Source organism: Balaenoptera physalus (assembly GCF_965194825.1).
Source record: "Balaenoptera physalus genome assembly, chromosome: 11".
NCBI classification, from domain to species: Eukaryota; Metazoa; Chordata; class Mammalia; order Artiodactyla; family Balaenopteridae; genus Balaenoptera; species Balaenoptera physalus.
The window spans coordinates 71706409-71730857 of NC_138896.1; the positions used below are offsets into that span (position 1 = coordinate 71706409).

Below are 24449 nucleotides of genomic sequence, written 5' to 3' on the forward strand. Positions count from 1 at the left end.
TTGAATTATTATATCACTTGCTGATCAAGCTAACATTCCATGGGCTGTAAATATAGTAATTTTTATGCAGGGGTCCCCTGAGGCCTGAAAATTAGTTCAAAGATTCTTTCAGGGTAAAAAAAGATTGGGAAAAGCTATCTCAGAGTTTACTTCTTTCCTTAGGAAGGCTTTCCACAACCTAAAATTACAGAAACTTTCTATACTGCCTTTTCATAGTTCATTGTTTTCTTGTTATCTGACTCTTCAACCCATCTGGACCTTATTTTAATTATGAGAGGTATCTGACTATTTCCAAAAGAGGAGTAGACTGCCTTAATCCACTAATGGAATATATCCTTTCCTCACTGATCAGCAGAGCCACTTTCATCCTATACCTGGTATCTACTCATAATGTATGCAGACACGAGTGCGTATTTGTTTTAAAGTCCTTGGTCAACTCCCGACACATGGGTCCCCAAAGGAGCCTTCTACTCTTTGTATTCTTTACTTCTTGGATTAGGGGACCCTGAGAACTGCTCCACCTTTCCTAAAAGTTTCTCTCTTAGATGAATTCCTCTATCACCTGATTCTGTTTGTTTCCTCTCTTGCAGCAATTCCTCAGATTTAGTGGGTTTAAAAAAAAAAAAAACATTCCCTATTTATTATTTTTAGTGAAGTTTAGTTGCTGTACAATTTTATAAGTTACAGGTGTACAATATAGTGATTCACAATTTTTAAAGGTTAAGATTTAGTGGGTTTTTTGATGGCACTTTTTTTCCCCCAGCACTGCTAGAAAAAATAATTTTTAAGTATCTTTTCAGTCACTGAGGATGGGAAAATATGTGTTCTTATGAGTCCACCATATTGAACCTATCTCATGGATTTATTATTTTATTTCTTCTTCCATTTACAAGGGGTTTGGGAAAACTGATGATACTAATAGGTGATCTCAATTAGCTATCTTGAACGTAAAGTCTCAAAAAACACTTTAAACTCAAATCCCAAACTATTTTAATCTTACGAAAAAGAAGATCCAAGCAGTAAAAAACAGAATAATTTCTTCAACCGAAAAGCCAGGCCTTCCCTTTTTACCTTTCCTGTACCCTTCCTTCCTTATAGAGACTGGAATAAACAACTGCATCCCTCCATGTGCCAGATGCTTTCTTGTTATCTCATTCAGTCTCACTAAATAGTATTATCCCTACTGACAGATGAAAAAACTAGCACTAAAAAGATTAAGAAAATATCAACAAATAAGAAGTCAGGTCAAATTTAAACCCAGGAATGCAACTCCAAAGCCCAGGTCCTTCCAATATACTCACCTACATTGCTAAGGGGCAAAACCTTCTATCTCACCAAACACACCTCTTCACACTCTTGCCTCTCCATCATGTTCTACTCCCTTTCCTATTCTCTTGGTGGAAGTCATGGAGGGCAAAGTGAAATGCAACCACAATAGACAATAGCAAGAAAGCAGCATTTGTAACTGTAGGAGAGTTTTAGTTTCACATAAGGACCCCTAAAGAGGAAAACTTACCTTCTCGGCAAATGTATTAAGTTTCTCATCTTTCAGTAAGCATATTATCAATTAGCATTATTTCTTGAGGTTTATAAATATCAAATGCAGGCTTAGAAATTTACAGGTGACGTTGAGTCATGGAACCATACAACTACATGAATAAGGGCCTTTCCATTTAAAAAAAAAGTTCCAAATATCATGCTTTTAGTAATGAGCTAAGACTAGCCCTCCTATGTTCTTGATCTGCTCAGGGTGACACAGACAGAAGGGGAGCTTCAGTCACACACAGTGTGACACATCCAAATCCAGTTCCAAAAGACCTCTTAATTTCTATACTGTTCAGTTCTCCAAAGCAAATGGCAAGTATCTGTAGCCTCTTAAGTTTACAGTAGTTGCAAATATTTTTAGTCTATGTTAACTATGAAAGCCCTTGTGTAAGATAAAATGTTTTAAAAAACCCAGAATATTCCCCTTGGTGAAAATAATCTCTGACATCTGTATATAGACGTGATGCTCTACTAACCAAAACCCTGATGGCAAATAAAGTCTATTCAATAGGATGCACCTCAACATTTATTTCCCTTTTACCTGAACCTGCTGTGGCTGTTGAACCTGGATCTGCTGTTCTTGCTGGGTTTGTGGCTGAACACTGGTGGTGACTGGACAGGCAAGTTCAAGCAAAGACCCGGCCACTTCGGTGCTGTCTGTGTAAATGCAGTTCCCACCCTGTTGGTACACCATGGTAGTGGTGGCCGTCTGCTGGAACTCCTGAAGGGCTTCTGGCCCCTTAGAGGCTAGCGAGTCCAGAAATTCCTTCATCCTGTGTTGCGGGACAGACCGCGCCTTCACTCTGATGTACTCTTCAAAGGAGATGGTGTTCTCCAGAGAATTATTCATATTGCAGAGTCCTTAGGGTTCCTAGAAATAAAATAAATGGACAGGAGTCAAAACTATGTCACTGTTTTAACATACTGAAATGCACAGAGCAATCACTCTTGCATCAGTGTGGACTATTCAGGGCAGCAGTATACATCTGGAATCCAAAGTAAGATTTTATTAAATAACCTTATTTTTTTTTCAGTTAATGGCATCTGAAAATTGTTTCCATAAACATTTCTTAAATCAAACTATCACACTGAAAACAAAAAACAAAAGCATGTGTCACAGTACTGGATGAAACGGGCTGAAAATACACTCTCCACCCAGCACTAGGCCAATCCCATCTTCTCTGCAGAGCCAAGCACTGGACAAGAAAAGTCACATGCAACACTGCTCTGTGACCATCAGAGAGGACTACCAAGGAAGGTAGGAGCCAGGATTCCTACCAACATGTTCTATTTCCACTGCCAACTATGTTTTACAATGAAGGGACACCTATGCCACCTAGCTGTGGCAAGACCCTGGAGACAAGGGATGTGTTCATTTCCCACCAGAAACACCAAAAATCCCATTTTGCTGTATACTGCTCATATTCTTTTGCTGCATAGCTTACTGGTTAAAAGCATGGATTTTGGAGCCAGCCTTTCCTGGGTTTAAAATCCAGCTCGAGGGCTTCCCTGGTGGCACAGTGGTTAAGAATCTGCCTGCCAATGCAGGAGACACAGGTTTGAGCCCTGGTCTGGGAAGATCCCACATGACGCGGAGCAACTAAGCCCGTGTGCCACAGCTGCTGAGCCTGCACTCTAGAGCGCGTGAGCCACAACTACTGAAGCCCGCGTGCCACAACTACTGAGGCCCGTGCGCCTGGAGCCTGTGCTCCGCAACAAGGGAAGCCACCGCAATGAGAAGCCCGCCAACAAAGAGTAGCCCCCACTTGCCGCAACTAGAGAAAGCTGGCACGCAGCAACAAAGACCCAACGCAGCCAAAAATAAAAATAAATAAAATAAATTTATTAAAAAAAAAAAACCCAGCTGGAACTCTCCTTTGCTGTGTTACCCTGGACAAGTCAGTTAACTTTAGTTTTGTCTATAAAATCGGAATTAAAATAGCATGTACGTCAAAAAGTTGACTTGAGAATTAAATATATGTAAAGCACTTAGAAAAGTACCTGACATATATACAGTGCCACATAATTATTAACTAATTCTATTAAAGTAAGTGGGGGGAGAAAATTGAATAGTACCTTAAATAACTAGGTCACTTCAGAAATCAATTCTGCAAGTTTTTCATCAGGGTATTTACCTTAAGAATTAATCTGGAGACTTCCCTGGTGGTGCAGTGGTTAAGGATCCACCTGTTAATGCAGGGGACAGGGGTTCGAGCCCTGGTCTGGGAAGATCCCACATGCCTTGGAGCAAATAAGCCCATGCGCCACAACTACTGAGCCTGCGCTCTAGAGCCTGAGAGCTACAACTACTGAGCCCACGTGCTGCAACTACTGAAACTCCTGTGCCTAGAGCCCGTGCTCCTCAACAAGAGAAGCCATCGCAATGAGAAGCCCGCGCACTGCAACGAAGACTAGCCCTCGCTAGCCGCAACTAGAGAAAGCCCACGCGCAGCAATGAAGACGCAACGCGGCCGAAAAAAGATAAATAAAATTAAAATTTAAAAAAATTAAAGAATTAATCTGCAAGGGTGGATAGTAGCTCTCAATCACCTGGGAGACAACCATGCAATCTATCCATGAACTGCTGAGGGCCCTGTCACTGCTGCTTTCATACCATACTCATACTGACCAGTACCACCTCCAGGACAAAAGCAATGGCAGGATATGAAAGTTACACAAACCAAGTGAATCTCTTTGCCAAAAAAACACTCTCAGTCAATCTCAAATGTCTAGAAAAGTGATTTGTTTCCTTGAGCCATCTGACTAGAAATATCAGTCTCTCTTTCACTGCCCAGATGTTGTCTTCTGTTAACAGATTTAAGGTGTGTGGGTAATCATATATCTTCCACCTGGCTCTAAACTCTAGTAGACAGGACTGTGTCCTGGTCCTCTCTGAATGGCTGATACATGTAGGTACTTTGTATATATCTGTTGCACTTGGAATTCAATGTGGAACAAAAAGGATTATGACTCTGTTCCTGTAACATCTATAACTTACAACCATAAAATGTTATGCTTTTTCTCTAGTAAATGGTTAATCTATACCTTGGGGGGAAAAAAAGCCCTATATATCCAGGGCAAGAGACTAAAGGAAAAATATGATCCTTACTGCTATTAATTTACTGACACCGGCAATATTCCTGTGGGAGGCTGTTTAAGTATAGTATACAAATTATATTCAGGTACTTTCAAACAGAATAGACCCAGCAATAAACCTTTTATTATGATGCCCATCATATATTGTAAATATATTTCTCCATAAATAAAGAATACTACATATACCTTATCCTGTCTAAAATGCCTAGACCCCTACTCTCAGGAAAGCCTCCATCTCTTAGGAAACCCCAAGCACAAGAGAGTACAGAGAATGGCAAGTACAGGTCAGGGGAGTGAGTGCAAGGTGAAGCTATTGCTGATGGCCTCTTGTCTTTGGAAATTTAACACTTGTTTGTCCCTTTGTCACCTCTCTTCTAACCATCTCCCTTGCCCAGTTCTCCCTTCTCTCCGTTGCAGAGGCTCTCAGTTATCTTTCTCAGGACAGAAAATTAGAAGGTCTTCTATGAGACTTCAAGATTAAGCTATCAATGATATCCATGGCACATAGAGTAGGAGGGGCATCAAGGACAAGCACTTCATACTCAGAGCAGGCCACTCCAGCATAGGTGACCCACAAACAGTCACTAACCACATTGGCACAGAATGTGTCAAAGCTTCCCTCTGATAACAGCATCACAATTGAAATTTCCCTCTTAAGGAAGCATCTCTCATAATATAGACCCACTAATATTACAAAGTTCACAATATGTGATTCTAATATCCAATTACATACACCCTTCTGCTCATAAGGGACAAAGGAGAGAGTGTGAACAACCATTAACCAGTTCTCTACCATGTTGGCACATATTTCAGTTTTTCACCTCCATTACAGAAAAAAAGCAGAGGGCAAATGAAATTTACACTTCCCCAAATTAATTTTCTTCAATAATTAGTTGCATTCATGTAAAATACTTAGAGACTGCTTGAATTTTGTCTGTGCTAGAATCGTAGCTACTGTATCAAAGCAATTTTTTAAAAAGTATAGAGAATCATGCAAATCATGCAAAAAAAAAAAAAAACTTTTTCTGCTTCAAATCTGGGAGAATATAAATATGACCAAGCACAAATACAAAGAAACACTGAAAGTTAAGTTTACAGAACCAGAAAACCTTCACACAAATATTGCTCGGTAAAGGCAGTCCACAGAATCTTCCTAGTGACCTTATTTCCCTTCACTCTTTTAAGTTTCAGTAATCAAGGAGGCTTAAGCCTCATCTGAAGTCTGATATTAAGTACAAAGCAGAATTCTACCAATTTTTCTTCCTAGACACAAGCTTTCTTCAGTTTTCAGTGTAGAATTCCACCTGGTTTTTTTTTGGGGGGGGTGGTTTGTCTTTGTTTTTTTTGGTGGGGAGGGTAAAAGTAACACATCTACTTTCTTAGAAAAACTGTTCAAATAATATAGCAAGGTATAAAATGAAAAGTAAAAACAGCTAAGTAGGGGCTTCCCTGGTGGCGCAGTGGTTAATAATCTGCCTAGGGACACAGGTTCGAGCCCTGGCCAGGGAAGATCCCACATGCCGTGCAGCAACTAAGCCCGTGCGCCACAACTACTGAGCCTGAGCTCTAGAGCCCGCAAGCCACAACTACTGAGCCCATGTGCCACAACTACTGAAGCCTGCGCGCCTAGAGCCCGTGCTCCACAACAAGACAAGACACGACAATGAGAAGCCCACGCACCGCAACGAAGAGTAGCCCCACTCACCGCAACTAGAGAAAGCCTGCGCACAGCAACAAAGACCCAACACAGCCAAAAATTAATTAATTAATTAATTAAAAAACAAAACAGCTAAGTATGCTGTGACCTCTGGTTCTTTTTTTTTTTTTTTAAGGAAGGAGGGGGTTTTATAAGTGGCCAAAAATTGTGAAAGACTGCAAGACAACTCATTTTTTTTCTCGTAGCACAGTTCAGAATGTTAATGTTTAAATTAAATGTTAAATGTTTAAAATTACTCTCTAAAATTTTAAACCGCTTTCTCCAAATTAAGAATGTAAGTGAACCATAAATAGAGGGAAAATCCTGCTCTATTAAAAGAAGGCTTCATATGTTCTAATAGAAAAACCACAATTTAATTGATTTTTAAAAATCTACCTAAATATTTCAAAATAACTGTTTATGCTTCCCTGAATTAACTAACTCCCAGTTTTAAGTACTACTTTTATTTTATTTTATTTTAACATCTTTATTGGAGTATAATTGCTTTACAATGGTGTGTTAGTTTCCGCCTTATAACAAAGTGAATCAGTTATACATATACATATGTCCCCACATCTCTTCCCTCTTGCATCTCCCTCCCTCCCACCCTCCTTATCCCACCCCTCTTGGTGGTCACAAAGCACCGAGCTGATCTCCCTGAGCTGATCTCCCTGTGCTATGCGGCTGCTTCCACTAGCTATCTATTTTACATTTGGTAGTGTATATACGACCATGCCACTCTCTCACTTTGTCCCAGCTTACCCTTCCCCCTCCCTGTATCCTCAAGTCCATTCTCTAGTAGGTCTGTCTGCATCTTTATTCCCGGTCTTGCCCCTAGGTTCTTCTGACCATTTTTTTTTTCTTTGTTTTTAGATTCCATATATATGTGTTAGCATACGGTATTTGTTTTTCTCTTTCTGATCTACCAATTTTAAATATTGGTCTGTCCTCTAGGAAAGGTGTTAGGGCATTTAAATCACCTTCCTCTCACTAACCCCTGCCAATCATATTTTAATTTTTGTCATGATCAGTTTCATAGCTTTAAACCTCTAGTTGTAGGCACACTAATTTTATACTATCTCTGGACTTCCCATCATGTAAGATAAGGAAATTAAAGTTCCATGCCCTCTATTTTTGACAAGCATTTAGCTAAGTGAGTATAGCTTCTGTTTAATCAATCTTTTAGTTTTAACAACACAGCATTTCATACCAAATCAAACTCAGAACATTTTTTTTTTTTTTTAAATCAAGGTTCCAGGACTTCCCTGGTAAGTCCAGTGGGTAAGACTCCGCGCTCCCAATGCAGGGGGCCGGGGATCGACCCCTGGTCGGGGAACTAGATCTCACATGCATGCCGCAACTAAACAACTAAGAGTCCGCGTGCTGCAACTAAGACCTGACGCAGCCAAAAAAAAATAATAATCTTTAAAAAATCAAGGTTCCAAAGATGATAAAAACCATTCTGCTCCAAATAAATCCTACCTGTCAGTACTTCTAGAATACTACATTCAAAACAGTCACTACAAGAATAGTCCAAATGTAAATTTATTTCCTGAGCAGAATGGCAAATAAGATGGATATTCAGTTCTCAGAAAGAATGGAATAAAAGCTTGGAAAAGTATCTGCTATAAAGCCCCAAAGTTCATTCTTTAAGTTTTCATCAAAAAAAGAAAAGACCACACACCTTTAAGTAGGGAAAATTCTATAAAACTTAGAAAACGTTGATAAAGGTTCATACACAGGTTCACTATATTCTCCTCTGTTCTTATGAAAATATTTGAAATATCCTATGACAAAACCACCTTTTGGTTTATAGCTAGCCATGTATTTTAAGTAGTTGAGACTCCAAAGTTATAAAACTTTCTGCAGTGCTCCAACCTTACAGTCTACTGTTGGCTCTAAGCAGAAGCTACTACTTCCTAATTCCCATTGCTTTTTCCTTTCACTAAGCCCCCAAGAGGTTCTTCACTGACTGTACAAGTCCACAGAATCATCTGAGAACCACTAAATCAGAGAAAGCTAAATATTAACAAATAATGAATTCAATGGAGAACTTAAAAAAATATGTAACGGAAAAGCCCAATTTGAAAGAATATTCCAATCTGCTCATTTATACACAAGGTTTCATTTCTTGTCCTTTTAACGTGCTCACTTGGCAGTATCTACCAGACTGACACATTCCAATAATGAAAGTACACTAAGTCAGCATTTGACCACACAAAAGTGCTGCTTGGGGCGGGGGATGGGGGGGGTTGGGGTGGCTTCAGAAATACATTTAAATATTTGAGACCAGTCAGTGAGTAAAAAACAACACTGAGAAAAATTAAACATATTCTCAATAGTGGTGATAGGTTCTTCCTTTGCTTTTATGCTCAGAAAAAGTCTGCCTTTACCATAAACTCATTCACTTACAATTTTTAAATTTACAGTATAATTATTTATACAATGCTTTGATCCATTTAGAGTTTATTTTGCATAGTGTGAAGTAAAAGCCTAATTTTATTTCCAAAGACCCAACAACCCTGTATCATTTACTGAATTACTGAAATTTATTTGCCTGCTGATTTAAAATGCCACTGTGATTATATATCAAATTCATATAAAGGAGGTCTGCTTCCAAGCTTTTTGTGTGATTCCACAGATCCTTCTGTAACATAGTAACTTAAAAAAAAAAAAAAGCATGTTAATACCTAGAAGATCCACCTTCCCCCAACAAAACGTTTGGTTTTAAAATAAAAAAATTTAGTGACACAGAAGACACATTACGTGGGAAAAAGGAGGCCAATACAATTGTATTTATATATCCCAGTATGGTTTAATTATGTACCCAAGAAGAAAAACTGGCATAACAGCAGTTATGCCTGGGTAGTGTGGAATAACAGAGGACTTACATTTCTTCCTGTTTAATACACTCCTGTATTTTCCGCAATTTGTATTAAACCAAAAAGACAGTTAAAAAGTAATCCTTTCTGCATAGTGGTTATACCACAATAAGTCAGTAACAGACAAACAAACAATTCTGGTTGTTCATAGTTTGATTTTTCCCTCAAAATCTGAAACTCTGAAAGACAAAACCATCAAGCAACAGAAGCTTGCATAATAATGAAGACTGTTAAATTCAAGACGTTGCTCACCAGATACATAAGGCTGAGACTTGGTAACAGAGAAAGAAAAATGGATAAACTTAATGAAACTACACTCTATAACCCCAAAAGAAAGAAGATCCTTAATTAGCCCCAAGTCAAAGACTCAGTGAGGAGCATTAAGTAAACTGATGAACTAAAATACTTCTGAAAAACATGAAGCTGGAGGGATAGTTGAGTACTCCCAATTTCTGGGAATCAGAAATGGAGGGGAAAACACTCTGGGGCTCTTTGGGGTGGAGTCTGTAGCCAAGCATTTGCTTCTGAATACTTTAAGCATAGCTGCTTTGCAAAACAATAGACAAACCAACCCCCCCCACCAACAGACCCAGGAAATTTTCACTACAACCGCACACATTTTTACTGGTTATTTCCCCTGTACTTCCTTCTACTGGGGCTTAGCACAGTGCCTGACAAAGAGCAGGCCCTCAGTATACCACAGTTATCATTATTCTAATTATTTTATCTCTAGTACACAAGAGGAAAAGGTTACTCCAAAGCAACAATCTATTACATTTCTGTTTGCTAATTTTTTTCTATTTCAGTACTAAGGGAAGGCCTACGTACTCAGGGGAGTCATCCCTTCTTGGGTCCCCTCGAATCTGGTACCTCTTCCCGGCCCCCATGCAGCTCTGCAGGGTGGGTCTTGAATATGTGATGAACTAAGAGAAGACACTCGGAGCTGCCTCAGAGCCCTGCCTCTTCCTGTTTACCCAATGGTCATGCTCTTGGGCCCCTCTTAAGGCTCGCATCTACTAGCAATGGTTCCTCATAGCTTAGTTCTGGTTTGAAGAACACATTCACATGAAAAAAATATCAATTTCCATTTTAAGGAGTCACAGTCACATTTGTCCTAATTAACATAAGGAGTCATTTCAAAGAAGCAGATGGGGAGACACAGTTCTATTCTTGAAGATACTAACCCACCACACGGTTTGTGATAGAAATTATCCCATTAGGATAATTTCATCTGCTCCATGCCTTCACCAGATAGAGAAGTCCCTGATATAGGGGCATTTTCACCATGGTTCTAGTTCTGGACAACACACTTTCAACCAGAAACTTAAACTCATATTCCTACCAACGACTGATGAGCTGTAACCTGGCACAACTGTTTGCATTAACTAGTGAAGTTTGAAAACGTCCATTCCACATGATCCAGCAAATTCTATCCCTAGATGTACATGACACACACCTATACAAATGTACTTAACCAAGAATGTTCATAGTAGCATTGTTAATAGCCCCAAACTGGAAGGAATCTAGATGTCTATCAATAATAGAGTGAATAAATTATGGTTTGTTCAAACAGCAGACTACTATACAGAAATTGGAATGAATGAACTACAGCTGCACACAACGTGGATGAATGTCACAGGCACAATACTAGAATAAGATACAAAACAGCATGATTCCATTTATATAAAATTCAAAATTAAATAAAACTAGGTTGTTGAGGGATACGAAGGTAGTAAAAAGAAAAACAAAGAACATGATTATCACAGAATTCAGAATAGTCATTGTCTCTAGGGAATGAGAAGCTGCAACCAGTTAGGGACTCATGAAGGGTTCAGAAGTGCTGGCATTGTTCTATTTCTTGAAGAGGTGCTAGTTACACAGTGGTTCACTTTATAATTTTTCATTAAATTGTATACAGATCTACTGAATTAATATGTATAGATAGATACTTCAAACGCACATGCAAAAAAGAGCTTTCTGACACAGTCCACCAGCTCTACCTAAAGTTTTGCCCTAGCCTAAAGTGTGACAATAAAGGACCATTCTTTTCCCCTTTTCAGCAAAGCAAGGGGTTAATCTATCATTTCTTCATGCAGCTACAATTAGAAATCACAATCCAATGTGACAATTAGGAAAAAACTAGTGGAGCATTTAAGTGAAGCCTGGAAAGGACTTAAAACCTCTGGAACAAAATTCAGGGCAACTACCTACAAAGAAATTGAAAAGAACAGGTGTTCATATAACACTTCATTCTGAGGCTGAGAAATAAAAGACCATTACAGATAAAGGGTGGCCATTTAAAAAGTAAGCTAGCAGGCTCCCCTGGTGGCGCAGTGGTTAAGAATCCGCCTGCCAACGCAGGGGACACGGGTTCGAGCCCTGGTCCGGGAAGATTCCCACATGCCGCGGAGCAACTAAGCCTGTGCGCCACAACTACTGAGCCTGCGCTCTAGAGCCCGCGAACCACAACTACTGAAGCCCGCACGCCTAGAGCCCGTGCTCCGCAACAAGAGAACACACTGCAATGAGAAGCCCGCGCACCACAACGAAGAGTAGCCCCAACTAGAGAAAGCCCGCGCACAGCAACAAAGACCCAACTCAGCCAAAAATAAATAAATTAATAAAAAATATAAATAAATAAATTAAATAAAAATTAAAAGTACACAAGCAAGAAGCATGGCATATCAAAGAGAAACTTGTACTTGATTAAATTAAAAGAAGGCATGCAAGCTTGAAGGAAGAAATCCCTGATTCTGAAGCTGTCATGATGGAGCACAGCCACACCCAGAGCCCTTAACTTTGGTTACCTTTCGGAGCAATTCAAATTTACATGAAACTTCAACCACAATTTGATCTTTCCTTTAAAACGGCAACATAAGTGGAAAGGGGTTGTGGAAAGGCAGACGTTCATGGAGAGGTACACAAATTATTCATCACAGACCACTGGAAGCAGGACATCTTTTAATAAGGAAATCTTAGTTAATGAGCTTATGAAAAAATATTATCTACAAACACCAATTTAAAAGGCAGACCTCAAACGTAATGGTTAAAAATTCCAGAAAAAGCAGGCTTAAATGGTGTATTAATATTTTAAGTGTACCCTAGATAAACTTGACTGCTTGTCTTTGAACCATTTGGATCCTTAGAAAAGCTGATGCCTTGTCATGCTAAAACCTGAAAGTTGCACTGACTTACATTTTAAGAGGAAAACACTGTTCAAGCAGCAAACTGGCTGGCTTCAAAGATGCCAGTTCTCCCACATATTCAATTTTCCAGCACCTACGAATTTCTGGCAGACAGCACCCAGAATGACTGGCAGGATTTCTAACGTTTCAATATTACCAGGAAAAAAACTGCACACATATTTCCAGCATATGAATAATTCTAACTCACCAGTCACCATGTTGCATGCATTTCTGCTGCTTGTCCTGAGTTCTTAAGACCTGTAACATTCTAAAGAAGACAGAACAAAGAAGTTCCTTCCATCCTCAGCCTCTTTTAAAATTTTAACCTTGTTCTGAAAATAATACAGTATATTAAGAGCTTTCTAATAATACAGTATTTAGGTAGTTTTCTACCCCCACCATTTTCAAATTTAATTGCTAATTTTAGTTCCACTTAGTTTCTTTTTCCTTAAATTTAATGAAGCAAAACTGTAAAACGTCAACTACCACATATTTTGTCTTAGAAAAAAGAAGTACCTATTTCTCTGGACAAACCTAGAACTCCCCTGGCACCAGAACACAATGCTGGGATTTAAAAAAATAAAAAAGCTGAAAAGGATTGAAATCCTGTATCAAAAGTGACCTTTGCAGGCAGATTTCAGATCTGCTGGGGATCTTCGGACTTACAAAAGACGGCAAAGCACTGATTATCAGATTGTTCAATTTCGTTCTGAGCAACTTTTTGGCTGAGCAATAGCGGGCCCTTTAACCTAACAGAGTACAAGTAAGCCCCTCCCAACCAAACAGAGGAAAAGGCTGCATTTCAGGATTTAAAGTGGCAATTTAGAGCTTGGGTAGTTTCACAGTGTCCACAGAAGTGGATCCCCTTCCGGAGCGCACAGAGGTGACGTCTAAGAATTGCGCTTTAATGAAGAATTACTTTCTAATGACAAGAAAACAAATACCACTGAAGGGCCTTTTAGGATTTGCCTTCCCTCTCCAGCACAAAGCATCAAAACAAGGTGAGGAAAGTCGACGGGGTTCGCTGCCCTCACAGACAAACAGAGCTCGGTTTCAGAATCAGGGTAGCACCCTCCCAAGTACCCACCCTGCACATGGGCCTCGGGACATCTCATTCTTAGAGAACCAGCAATCTCGCCCACTTCGCAGAGGAGCGGGGCCGCAAGCCAGACCGCAAAGCAGGTTGGTTTCTCCTCAGGCCTAGGCCCCGTTGGTCCGGGGACGTCACCTGAGCAGGAAGGGTCCAACCCACAACCTTCTCCAAACTGCAAGCTGCCCGCCCGCCGCCCCTCCCCGCAGCAGGGGTGTCCTGCGCGCCCGCGCAGCGGTGCCGCCACCCAACAGCAGGCCGCGCGCCTGCCCGCGACCCCCGACTTCGGGGCGCGCGCCCCAGAAAGCCGCTCTGGCCGACGGGCTGCAGCTCCAAAAGCCGAGATATCCGGGTCGGGAACGCGCACGTCAGCGGCCACGCGCACCGGGAAGGCCGCACAGCGCGCGCGCCCCCGAGCATATAAACAGCCCCAGCCGCGCGCGCCCACCAAAGCGCATTCGCGCGCCGTGCCCACCCGAATCCCCGAACCGCCCCTCCCCCACCCAGGGGGCGGGGGCGTGCGAGCCCTGGGTCGTTCTCGGCTCCGGAGCCGCCCCGAGGTCTCCTGGGCCCAGCGGCAGCGGCCCGCCCGCCCCCGCCCGCCGTTGTGTGGGGTGGGCCCGCTGTCTCAGGCCCGCAACCCCGCCACATTCCTGCCCCAACTGGAGCCCTCACCCGGCGACGTCGCCGCCGCCGCCGCCGCCGCCGTTCTACCCGCCGGCCCCGCCGCACCGCTCGGGGCCCCGGTTTTGCCGTCGCCGCTCCAAGACCGACAGGATTTTCCCCTCACAGCTCCCTGGGCGCCATCTTACATTCAACCCTCACAGCCAATGAGTGCCGAAAGCCTCTCTCGCGATGATTGGGGCGTCGAATCCCGCGAGAACTAAGGCTGCCTCCTGGCCAGACTTAAAGGGAACGCTTCTGCAGAGGAGAGAGGCCGAGCCTAGGGCTGCAGGAGCGGCAGGAGCCCGGGGTGTAGGGCGGAGCGTACCGCCCTCAGACGCCCCTCCATGTGGGGCGGAGCCAGGGCCGAAGATCGGCCTAGCCCTGGAGCCTGGGCAGGCCTGGGCTTGAAGCTCACTCTCAGGACCCTTATGCCGCCTGCCGGGGCCTCCTTCTCGCAGCCTCACGCGGTGCGGAGACCAGCCTCTTACTTAAGGTGGGCCCCACAGCCTCTGACCTAGGCCCGGCGCCTCCAGCCGCACCCCACCTGGGAAGCCCCGGGTCACTCTCCTCCAGGAATCCCTACCATCTGGGACCCACCCCTCACCCTCTATCTGCTGTCATCCTAATTCAGTCTTCCGCAGTCCAGTCCACCTTAAAGCGGGCCTCGGGTAGCCTGGTGTTTGTATACAGGGAAAATGTGGAGGGTGTTAAAGCTGCAGGCACACGCGGACTTCACCAGTAGCCCACACTGCCCCAGAGAGGCACAGACTACCATACTGTTTCTTAAAAAGGCCTCTGGACCTTTGCACTTGTTCATCCTTCCCTGGCAAACTCCTAGTTCTTTGGGGTTCCCCTCAGGAGTCACTTCCTGAGAGTAGTCTTCAGAGGCCCAGGCTGGGTCAGAAACCTCCTCCAACCTCACACAGGCCCCAGGGAGACATCTGCACAATACCTGGTCGCCCTCTGTCTCCCCAACTAGGTAGTGGACTTAGAAGGCCACCACACAGGTCTTCCTCATCTCACTGTGCCTGGCACATAGTAGGTACTCAGTAATTATTTTTTAATGACTGGACTAGGAGCCAGGCCTCTCCATCTGCCTAGGCATGCAGGCAGACACAAACCTTCCAGGTCCCTCTGACACAGGGCTCCTAACAGTGGAGCAGCATCCCAGGACCCACCATTCCCTCAGACCAGGTGCAGAAGATAACGAATCAGGCCCAGGCCTCAGCCCTCGAGCATCAAGAAGTGCACCAGTGGTTTCAAAGCTGTCAGTACTGCTCTTTGTGTAGCGTACCTTCCCCCTCCCCCAGCATGACTCTAAGGCCCTCGGGTGCTAGGAGACCAGAGAGATAACACAGACCCCAGGGGGATTTAGCTGTTCTTTATTGACATGGAGTCTGGGTACCCCTCGCCTCCAGAAGGATGAGGTAGGTCCACAGGACTTCCAGTTCACACTTTTCCTGGGTCCTCCTTCAGTGTGACGGTCCGGTTGAAGACAAGCTGGAGGGCAGAGGGGGAGGAATGACCACCAAGCCAGAACCAGGCCAGAAGGCCTAAGTGGGTCTCACCAGACACCCCACTCCAATCCTCACTTCATCCCAGAGGAGCTGAGGGCCAAGAAACTCTAGTTCTCAATAACTTTTTGACTTTGGCTAAAGGACTGGATGGCTCTGGGTCTCCATTTTATAAGAACTATAACAATCCCTATGCCTGCCCCCAGCCTTGAGGAATAAGAAAGGAAGGGTTCATACAAAATTTTGTGCACGGACTTAACCTCTGAGCCTGTTTCCTCATCGGTAGAACATGAACCCCACCTCAGGTGGTGAAGATTAAGTAAGGAAATGTCAGCAAAGTGCTTAGCACAGAGAATGGCAGCCACCACCATCATTGTTGCGGAAAGGTAAATTCAAGCACCTGTCCCTGGCGGCTGTCTGGATCCACAGAAAAGTAACCAAGCCGCTCAAACTGGAACTTGTCGAAGGGCTTTGCCAGGGCCACAGAACAGTCCACTAATGCTGCCTCGACCACTTGTAGTGATGCCTGTGGGCAGAGAACTCAGGTGGCCATCCAGCCAGAAAGGCCCACCACCCTCACCCCATACCCCATGAGCCTACCGGGTTCAAGTCACTTAAGAATCCACCAGGCACCTCAGCAGGATCCTCAGGGTTCTTGTGCTGAAATCTGCAGCCAGAGTGAAGGTCAGACTCCAGCTGGGCAGCCACAGCAAGCAATGCCCATCTTGTACCTGCCCCAACACCAGCTCTGTTCACTCACAGTCGCTCGTAGAGGCGAATCTCACACGTCAGAGGCTGTGATACCCAGTGAATAAATGCCTTGGGCTTTTCTCCAGCATCTGCCCGTCTGCAGGTCACCTCAAGCCTTTCCACACAGCCACTGGGGCCCTGGAAGTCAAGGGGCCTGCAATCAGACTTGGACACCACTACCAGGACTGCAAGCTGCACCCAGATCCTCACCCCAGCAGGCACTGTGGTAGGAAGGCTGCAGCTGGCTCTCACCTTGACAACATGCTGCAGCTCGATGATGTAGCCTGTATGCCTCAGGCCCACAGGCTGGCCCCATGCCAGGCGCTTATAGCCTGGCTCTGGCTCCTAGAGGTAGGAAGTGGGGTGGACACAAGAGGCTGCAAGGGTCGGGCAGGTACAAGAGGCTTCTCCCACCCCTATGTCTGGCAAGGATTGGTTTGACTGAAGCAGGGAGTAGATGGACTGATAGAAGAAGAGATGAAGGGCTCTCAGGACTGGGCCCAGGAACAAATAGGACCCTTCACCACCCCCATTCACCTCTCTGAAGTCAGTCCTTTCAATGAAGACAATGGGTCCAAAGGGAATCTGATGGAAACCCTTGGTCTCATCAGCTGGGAAGCTGGGTACCTGAATGTCCAAGGACTACAGTAGGAGATAAGTGTCTGAGTCACACTAGGCACTGGGATTCCCACACCCAAACCCAGGTGCACCCCCCAACACACACACACACACACACACACACACACACACACACACACACTGAAGGAGACTTACCTTGGCAGCAGGAAAATTGGTGATGACCACCTGTAATGGCTCTAGCACAGCCATGGCCCGAGGGGCTGTGTCATTCAGCACATCACGCACACAGGCTTCTAGCAGATGTGGTTCCATTGTGGTCTGTGCCACTGTCACTCCCACCTAGCAGGAAAGGACAGCATCAGTCACAGCCACAACCACATACTACTGCGCTCAGCCCCTACCTGCCCACTCAGCCCACTCATCTATACCCGAGCACAGAAGTTGTTGATGGCCTCAGGCGGGAAGCCCCGCCGACGTAAGGCTGTGAGCGTGAAGAGCCGTGGGTCATCCCAATCCCTGTGGGCGAGGTGGTGGTGAGAAGACCTTTGGCAGCACATGCTACTAGTACCACCAACCTTCATTAGCCAAAAAGCCACACCTACCGCACAGCGCCAGCTGCCACAAGCTGGAGAATCTTCCTCTTAGAGACAACAGCATAGTGCAGATTGAGGCGGCCGTACTCCCACTGCACAGGACAATAGACGTCCAGTGCGTTGCACAGCCAGAAGTAGGAAGAGCGTCTGGGGTGGGAGGGCAGAGTCAGGACTGGCCACCTCCAACCAGGGAGAGACCGGCAGGAAGGGCTGCTGGAATCCCACTGGCCCTCCCCTCCCCACGGGCCCAGCTCCCTCACCGGGCCTGGAATTCCTTGGTGCAGAGTGAGTGGGTGATATGCTCGATGGAGTCACAGAGGCAGTGTGTGTAGTCATAGGTGGGGTAGATGCACCTGCAGGGCATAGGCAGTGGGCCCCACCATCCGGCCCCACTCTGCCCTACCCATGGCCCACCCGCCACTCTACAACTCCACAACCCCACCCCAAGCTCACACCCACCAGGTGTCCCCTGTGCGGTGGTGCGGTGTATACTTGACTCGATAGGCCACAGGGTCCATCTTGCCATCCTCCATCACCAGCTTCATCCGCAGTGTAGCCTCACCCTCTGCAAACTTGCCCTTGCGCATTGCCTGAGAGGGAGCAAGGGCTCAGGCTGCCACTCAGCACAAGGGCATCTCATTCTCAGTACCTTGGCCCACCTAGACCCAATTGCACCCCCAGAGCCCCACCTCGAAGAGCAGCAGCGACTCCTCTGTGGGACGGTCTCTCCAGGGTGAGGGCAGTGGGTTGTGGCCTTTGAGCTCCTCTCCTCGCTGGTGGCACACATAGGCCTGACCCCTATGAGGAAGGGGTGTGAATGCCCAGCATGGCTGTGCCCTGGTCAGCCTGGCTGGCTCCACATCATGGCCTTGGCCTCACCTGCGGATAAGCTCCTCGGCCCACACATACAGCTGGTCAAAATAGTTGGAGGCATATGTCACCTTGTAAGGTGTGTAACCTGGGGCAGAATGAGACAGTATTAGCAACCAATCAGGGACACCCAATGGCAGGCCATGGCCCAGGGAGAGGCCCACTGATAAGCAGTTCTGCCCAGGCCTTCCCCAACCCATACCCAGCCAGGCCACCATGTCGCAGATGGCAGTGAAGAACTTTGCTTCCTCCTTCTCAGGGTTGGTGTCATCAAAGCGCAGGAAACAGATCCCATTGTTGGCCTAGGAGAGTTGCAGTATCTGTGAGCTCCCACATCATCAGCTCCTACAATCCATCTCATCAAACTGGGACATTCTCAGAGCTCTCCCACGTCAGAATTGAAAATATCTTTCACTCACCTTCCTGTATCTAAATGCCCTAAACAAGGCATCTCATACTAACGTGGGACACAGCATAGCCTCTTCCTAAGCCCAAGAGGTTGCACTGGGAATTTCCCCAAATGTGAACTCACTGCCTCACCAAGAGTTTTTCCTCAATGAGCCCAATTGGATGGATTCCTAGGTATCTGTCACACATTTCTAGGTATCCCCTCCAAGGCCTCTGTCTGCTCTGGGACACTTTATGGGAGCAGCAGGAAAAGTAGGGCTACCTCTCTGGTACCTAGTCATGGGAGCAGCAAGCAGTTACCCTGCTTGCCAAGTCCCCAGACACACTCACCTTGGCATAGCCAAAGTTGAAGTTGATGGCTTTGGCATGTCCAATGTGCAGGATTCCATTGGGTTCTGGCGGGAACCGGGTACGTACCTGAGATAAGAGGAATGGGAGCAGAGGAATCAGGTCAGAGCTCAGACCACACTAAAGGATGACCCTTCCCAGGGAGGCCATGGTGATAGGTAAGGTGGGGTAGTATGAAGGCAGCCCCAGGCAAGTGATGATGGCACTAGCTAGCCTGGCAATACTCCCACACACCTGTCCTCCAGTGATTTCCAGGTGCTGCTTCAGTAGATCCATGGTATGTGGAGTGGTCACATAGCCCGGGGTCTTGTAGTTCTCACCTGCCAGGGCCAGAACAAGCCTGATGATACCAGGCTGCAGCCCAGGGCTCCCTATCCCAGGGACCTGACTACAAGAATTGCTATTAAGATCCAGCCCTCCACAAGAAAAGGAAACCCTCTTACACTGTTGGTGGAATGTAAATTGGTGAAGTCATACGAAAAACAGTATGGAGTTTCATCCAAAAACTAAAAATAGAGTTGCCATATGATCTAGCAATCCCACTAATGGGCATATACCCAGACAAAACTATAATTCAAGAAGATACATGCACCACTACGTTCACAGCAGCACTATTTACAATAGCCAAGACATGGAAACAACCTAAATGTCCACCGTTAGATGAATGGATAAAGAAGATGTGGAACATATATATATAATGGAATATTACTTAGCCATTAAAAAGAATGAAATAATGCCATGTGCAGCATCATGGATGGACCCAGAGATTATCACACTAAGCAAAGTAAGTCAGAAAGACAAATACAGTATATTACTTATAGGTGGAATCTAAAATATGACATAAATGAACATATCTACAAAACAGACAGACTCACTGACATAGAGAACAGACTTGTGGTTGCCAAGGTGGGGAGCAGGGATAAGGGAGGAAAGTACTGGGAGTTTGGGATTAGCAGATGTAATCTATTATATATAGGATGAATAAACAAGTTCCTACTGTATAGCACAGGGAACTATATTCAGTATCCTGTGATAAACCATAATGGAAAAAAATACATACATATGTATAACTGAGTCACTTTGCTGTACAGCAGAAATTAAACACAACATTACAAATCAATTATACTTCAATAAAATTAAAAAAAAAAAAAAAATCCAGCCCTCCACAGAGTTTCAACCTGCCTGCTCACCAGGCTTGTGGAACTTAAGCGCCTCGCCTCGGAGCTGCTCCATCAGAGACAGGGTCTGAACAACAGCCTCACCTGCAGAGAATAGACCAAGGAAACTTATTCTCTGGATACAGCTACCACATCCAGCTCAGGGAGGTGCCTGTCGATACTACCCATATCCTGCAACCGGAATAGAACCAAGCAGTCCCCTCTTCCCCCAACCCCAGAGACAAGAGATACAGAGCCAGACTTCTCAGGCTTCCTCTGACTAGTTTCTGGGTAAAGGAAACACCAGAAATTCCAGTCTTGCAGCAGAAGACAGAGTGTTGACTAAGCCAACGGCCTGAGGAGTCTGGGCTATAAGGACCCATCAGGTGGAAAACCCAGAAATCAGGGAGTTGAATGTGACAGGAGCCTCAAGCCTCTCACCATTCTCCACCACATCCTTTGCTGTCCTTCGGTCTGTTTCTTCTGGCCGAGCCTTTGCCACCTGAGAGAAGTTCAAAAGTTGGGTCAAGGTCTCGGGATCACTGGGGTCAGATACTCCCTTCCCCGGCCTGAAGTTTCACCCTACCCCACCTCATCCCCAGGACCCAAGACCATGCTCAGTCCCACCTTGGGCTTCTTCTCCAGATCAGTCTCCGTCTTGGGACCCAGGAGGTGGAGGACCTGAGCAGAGACCAGAGTCAGAGCTGGGACAGGAGCCCATGACTGACCCCATCCACCCATCCAGCTAAGGGCTTCTTGGTTCTGTCTACTGGCACCACCTTGAAAAACCTACCTAGCCCATCCCACTTCTGCTCCTCACATGATTCTGCGGCCTCAAATGCTTTTTCCCTCCTGAGGGTCCTGGGCTCAGGTAACAAAAACAGCCATTTACAGAAAGGAACTGTGGGCCCAGCATCAAGATATGCCATCGACCTCAACCATCACCCTCTTGTGATTCTCTGCCAGCACGCTGAGATGAAGGCCACATCACCCTTATTTACAAGATGAGGAAACTTAGGTTCAGAGTAAAGCAACTCACCCCAAATTAGGCAGAACCCAGAGGCCCAAGTCTTTCACTGTCCAACTGGGTGCTGCCCCCTCTACCCCAAGCTCTACTATCCACCATCAGAATAGGAATAGGCTCTCTTCCCCTCCCACCACCATTTATCCCTCAGTGGACTCTAGACACTGTCTCTGGCAGGGTCTTTGCCTGCTTCAGCTCCAGGAGGCACCCACCTGCATGTCTACTTCATGCTTGATCATTTTGCCATCTGCCCACTTGAGCGCAGCCCGAGCCTCTCCTAGAAATATGGGCAGAGGGAGCTGCAGAAAGGCAAAGCAGGACATTGCCCACCCTCTTTCCCAAAAAAAGAACCTGGCTGACCTCAAAAACCACAGCCAGACCACTTTTAAGGTGTTCCTATTCCTCTTCCCACCTCCCTCTCACCCATGCAGAAGAGAAGCCATGACTAGAGAGAATAACATAGTCCCCTGCCCCAGGCCCTGCTCACCCATCAGCAGCCCCATATTGAAATGGTAACGCTCTACTAGGAGCTGGGGTCGGTGGCGATTTATGGCAGCCTCCACCTACAGAAAGCCAAACCATGTGGTTCAGGAAAGTGTTCTTCAAAAATGCTCTAGGAACACACACCCTCACCCTGGGTCTTCCTGGTTGGAAAAGCTGAGCCACTCCTTTTCAGGGTCAGTACTAAGGAGGCAACCGATGCCTGGGGAAAGACTCACAGCCTCCTCAATCTGCTCTGGGGTCACCACAATGCCCACACCACATTCCTGCTCAAAGTCCATGGTGTTGATGGGGTCCAGGGGATGACTCCGCACATACTCAAGGGCAGCTGAAAAAGGAGAGCCAATGAATTTGTGGCATCTCAGCTCCAAGCAGTAGGAAGACAAAGCCCTAATCCGATCCATGAAACCCCAATTAGTTTGGCCTCCTGGGAAATTAAGTCTTGCACCTCTAGAAAAGCCCTGAGGTCACAGGAAAGAAGCATGTGTTCTAAGGGAAACTCTCCCTCAGACCTACAGTTCTCTAGTCAGTCTCACCAGCGGTGGCCCTCTCCATCCCTCAGTGCCAGGGCCTGGGTTTGGAGGGGAATTCAGAACTAGTAATGCAGAGAGACGCTGAGGGACTTCGCAGAATGGGTAGATAGGGATCTTGGCTGAGAGGAGGAGTTGGAGGTAGAAGCGGCAGGACAGGCAGGTGTCTCACCGCTCAGCTGGGTCTCCGTATGGATCTTCCTATTGGCTATGTAGCTCACGAGGAAAGAGAGACGCCGCGGATCCCGGAGTCGGGAGGCCAAGCCATAGAGCAGGGTCCCGGTAGCCTTGTCGATGGTGCAGCCCAGAGTCTGTTGCGCCTGAGGTCAGAGGGATCAGGAGATAAGCCCCATGCCCAGTAAGAAAGGCCTGAACAAGACAAGCTAGGTTGGCTGGGGTCAGGACCGAGCCTGGCGCTGCATTGGGGAACAGTCGGCAGCCCGGGCCAGGGACTTGGGTTCGCACCTGGGTCGCCGCCTCGCGCAGCTGCGCGCTCAGAGCCGTGTTCTTGAGCGTCTCGCGGGCCTTGTGTTCGCTCAGGCCGAGGCCGGTGAAGAGCGACAGGGAGTCCAGAGCTGCCATTGCTGGGACGCCGGAAACCGAAAGAAAACTTTGGGGCCAATCTGCACATTGGCATTAGCCCACTGGCCAATAGGAGAGCGACGCCGTCAGGGAGAGCCAATGGTGTCCTTCCTTGGCGGGAGGGGGCGGGGATCTCCAAGGTTGTCAGCGTCATTGAAAGGGCAGAGGGCGGCCTTTCCTGCCTTTCACGGCGCTTCACTTCCGCCTTCGTGCTCCAGGTCACTGGAAGGGGTACTGGCCACGGGACTTAAGGGGATGATTTGCCGCGGACCTGGAGGGAAGGTGTTCAGCACCAAGGCAGGAGGCAAACATGGGCATAGCCCTTTGCTCTTCGACTTTTCTCCTTCAGCCCTGGAAACCTCGGGACCATCCCAATTCTGTTCTTGGGAACAAATGTGAGTCCCTATCGCGTTTCTGACGTCAAAGCTTTGGAGTTGTCACGGAAACATTTGAACAAAATGAAGCCCGGGAAATTCTGTCAAGACTCGAGCACAGAGAATGTCTGAAATGGCCCATCGATGGGCCCCAAAAGTCTGGCACTTTTTGAGCACCCACCTGGACACACACCTGGCCAGGAAGGGCCTCGCATAAATTCTGTGATGATTTGGTTTAAACTCTCCTGTCTGGGAATTCCCTGGTGGTCCAGTGGTTAGGACTGTGCGCTCTCACTGCTGAGGGCCTGGGTTCAATCCCTGGTCAGGGAACTAAGATCCCACAAGCCACGTGGTGTGGCCAAAAAAAAAAAACAAAACATCTCCTGTCATTCTTACCCCCCTTATCAACGCATGCATATGTCAGGAAAACCACAAGCAGATTAGACCTTGAAATCCACATGCAGGTGTTTGACAGGATATTTTATTGAAGTTGGGATAGGGTGGGACAGAGGAGGTAGAATAATTATGATGATGTTCTTGGGGGTCTCCCCAGTCTCATTGGACTTCCAGGACCTGCTGAGAATCATTAGGCTGAAACTGAACATACAACCTGTTTTCTTTATGGAACTGGAGCTGCTGGTGGTGACATGATGAGGAGATGCCCAAATTTGGGATGGGAACTCAGGCTCTTAGAGGCCTTGTCATCACTGATACTACCGGACCTTCAAGCACTGGTCAGGATCCTGACTGCAGTCTGTATCCATAGTGTGTCCTTGTTTGTTACTATATCCTACTAATGAGCAAGTCCATTTCTGGGCCCCACATGATGACCACACGCCAGGTTCTGCCCAGTGCCACACTCCGTATCAGTATCCAGAGCCAGTCCTGTGTCTTGGCTCCCCATGGCGCCTTGGCCCCAGCCTGATGCCCAGCCCAGCCAAGGCCAGGAGCAGGCATTAAGCAGGAGTTGCAGTGCAGTGGTGCCACAGACAGGCACTAAGAAGCAGAACCATAGCCACGCCAGCCCTGTGCTGAGTCCACAGCTGCAGGTGTCTAGCT

The 24449-nt window shown here is 46.3% G+C and overlaps 2 protein-coding genes across 6 annotated transcripts in view; both read right to left on the reverse strand.

Moving 5' to 3' along the window:
• The window catches only part of QRICH1 (glutamine rich 1), a 55623-nt gene extending 41292 nt beyond the window's left edge, over window positions 1-14331 (reverse strand). The window contains exons 1-3 of one of the 4 annotated variants that reach the window (XM_082413571.1): window positions 14170-14331; window positions 12613-12672; window positions 2087-2416 (exon numbers count right to left, since the gene is read on the reverse strand). In XM_082413571.1, the coding sequence (XP_082269697.1) occupies window positions 2087-2395 (309 nt within the window). In that variant the 5' untranslated portion in view covers window positions 2396-2416; window positions 12613-12672; window positions 14170-14331. Of the gene's footprint in view, window positions 1-2086; window positions 2417-12612; window positions 12673-13491; window positions 13819-14169 lie in introns of those variants that run through there. The other 3 variants (XM_082413570.1, XM_082413569.1, XM_082413572.1) reach the window with 3 other exon arrangements.
• A 1195-nt stretch (window positions 14332-15526) lies between these two features.
• QARS1 (glutaminyl-tRNA synthetase 1) lies at window positions 15527-23058 on the reverse strand. 2 transcript variants are annotated; one of them, XM_082413567.1, is made up of 24 exons: window positions 22900-23058; window positions 22607-22754; window positions 22123-22232; window positions 21891-21966; window positions 21616-21680; window positions 21007-21060; window positions 20821-20881; window positions 20413-20484; window positions 19457-19542; window positions 19205-19291; window positions 18669-18768; window positions 18476-18554; window positions 18286-18394; window positions 18056-18186; window positions 17857-17949; window positions 17606-17743; window positions 17432-17519; window positions 17199-17342; window positions 16962-17066; window positions 16677-16769; window positions 16435-16562; window positions 16275-16341; window positions 16075-16200; window positions 15527-15660 (listed from the first exon to the last, which is right to left on the reverse strand). In XM_082413567.1, the coding sequence occupies exons 1-24, from the start codon at window positions 23014-23016 to the stop codon at window positions 15610-15612; spliced, it is 2328 nt and encodes a 775-aa protein (XP_082269693.1). In that variant the 5' UTR covers window positions 23017-23058; the 3' UTR covers window positions 15527-15609. The 2 variants fall into 2 exon arrangements, with proteins under 2 accessions (XP_082269693.1, XP_082269694.1); XM_082413568.1 differs by lacking the exons at window positions 21891-21966; window positions 22123-22232.
• Between the last annotated feature and the right edge of the window lie 1391 nt (window positions 23059-24449).

Coding starts and splice junctions, on each gene's coding strand:
- QARS1 (XM_082413567.1), bottom strand. CDS start 23,016: ATGGCAGCTCTGGACTCCCTGTCGCTCTTCACCGGCCTCGGCCTGAGC. Junction 22,233..22,606: donor TACGGAGACCCAGCTGAGCG/GTGAGACACCTG, acceptor CTCCTTTTTCAG/CTGCCCTTGAGTATGTGCGG. Junction 21,967..22,122: donor CAGAGCAGATTGAGGAGGCT/GTGAGTCTTTCC, acceptor GGCTTTCTGTAG/GTGGAGGCTGCCATAAATCG.